This window comes from Trichinella spiralis, assembly GCF_000181795.1.
Source record: "Trichinella spiralis strain ISS 195 chromosome Unknown Scfld2167, whole genome shotgun sequence".
NCBI classification, from domain to species: Eukaryota; Metazoa; Nematoda; class Enoplea; order Trichinellida; family Trichinellidae; genus Trichinella; species Trichinella spiralis.
This window is the reverse complement of record NW_003529106.1, coordinates 1-1,672: the sequence shown is the minus strand read 5'-3', so window position 1 is coordinate 1,672 and position 1,672 is coordinate 1. Positions and strand designations below refer to the sequence as shown.

General features: G+C 37.9%; 1 protein-coding gene across 1 annotated transcript; it reads left to right on the top strand.

The window, feature by feature from the left end:
* Positions 1 to 89: 89 nt before the first annotated feature.
* Tsp_13303a (zinc finger protein) lies at positions 90 to 874 on the top strand (the record flags this gene model as incomplete). Its single annotated transcript, XM_003368617.1, has 2 exons — positions 90 to 416; positions 540 to 874. Coding segments are annotated over 2 exons (662 nt in total), but the record flags the coding sequence as incomplete, so codon positions are not given.
* Between the last annotated feature and the right edge of the window lie 798 nt (positions 875 to 1,672).

Genomic DNA, 1,672 nt, shown 5'->3' with positions numbered 1-1,672 from the left:
TCAAAATGTAACAAGCAGTCCATGAACACTGGATATCTTGTCGCTATTTATACATTAATAATGTCACATGACATTTATATATCATACAGAAGTTTGTTGGTTATCAAAAGGAAACATTCTGGTCGGATCTGTGAATATGAGAGAAGCAGTGACAGAGTTTTGGGAGCAACGAGGAAGAGGCGCAGTGTGTCGAGGTTTCAAAAGTGAACATTGTCAGCTTAGCCTGGCATATCTTGCAGATATATTTGAAGCACTGAATTCACTGAATTTGAAACTGCAAGGAGCAAACGCGAATATTATGGATCATTATGATATTGTTCAAGGCTTCATTGCAAAAATTTCTTTATGGTTAAAACAAGTTGAAAGAGGAAATTTAGCATGGTTTTCAAGACTCAACGAGCTTTTCAGTGATAAATGTATCAGCAAGTTTGAAAAGAAAAATGAAAGGGCACTAGAAGCTACAAGATGAGATTTTCACTATTTTCCTGACGTGAAACCTCAAAACCTGATCTATAAACTTGTGAGAAATCCATTTTTAGTTAATGTCGAAGACCTTTCACACGATCTTCAAGAAGAAGCCATTGAATTGCAATTCAACAACCTAGCTAAAGACAGCTTTGAAAGTATGCCATTAGAAAACTTCTGGGTGAAGTTACAAGCAGAATATCCTAAAATAAGTTCACAAAGCTTACGTATATTGGTTCCTTTTTCCTCAACGTACCTTTGTGAAACGGGATTCTCAGCTCTCATGACGCTTAATACGCAACATCGAAACAGGCTAAACGTTGAGAGCGACCTGCGATGTACCTTATCACCCACTCCACCAAGAATAGACAACTTAGTCGCAAATAAGCATTGTCAATATTCTCATTAAATTTTTATTGTGAATCATTCAGGAATGTTTTACTGTGGAAACTAGCTTGGCTTGATGCAACCATGAAGCAAAATGTTGCTTTGCGTACACTGAATACATACCGTACTACTTTTTATTAGAGGGGGGGCATTAACTGCCGAACTTTTATTAAGGGGGGCGTGCGCTGACACAGGTTGAGAAACACTGCTCTAGGATATGTGAATTATGTCCAAGTTGAAGCGCATAGTTGATCATCCGCAGCTAGTAGTCACAAACATCACCACCTCTATTCAACGACTTTATAAAAGTAGCTGTATTCAACTTGTCGTGTGAAATGCATTCAAGCTCAACAGCCAGAAGGCATAACTGAGGAATAATTAAAACTTAATGAACTTTAATTATCGACAGAGAAAGAGAGAGAGAGAGAGAGAGATATGGGATGGCAAAAATTGAATTTTCTGTAAATCATTACTACTGTTAATGAGAAATGGTCATTTTTTGTGCAAACAATAAATCGCAGATAATAAATTTATCGTGACAATATTGATCACGTTATGAACAAATAAAAATGAACGAATAATTTCAACCTGTTATTATTAGGAAGTCTATTAGGAAAAGTTCTACTGGTAAAATACTCCCCTCCCCCCCCTCCCCTATGAAATAACTCGTTTTGATTTTATTTTTTTTTCCAGGATTTGCATGGGGCAGTGTGGTGAACGGCCTCGCGGATCTTGTGGGCTTTTTCCGTCGTCTGATTGCAATCCATTTCCGAAGCGAGACTGATGACTCGATTCCAGTGCCTCTTGGCAAGGGGGTGAA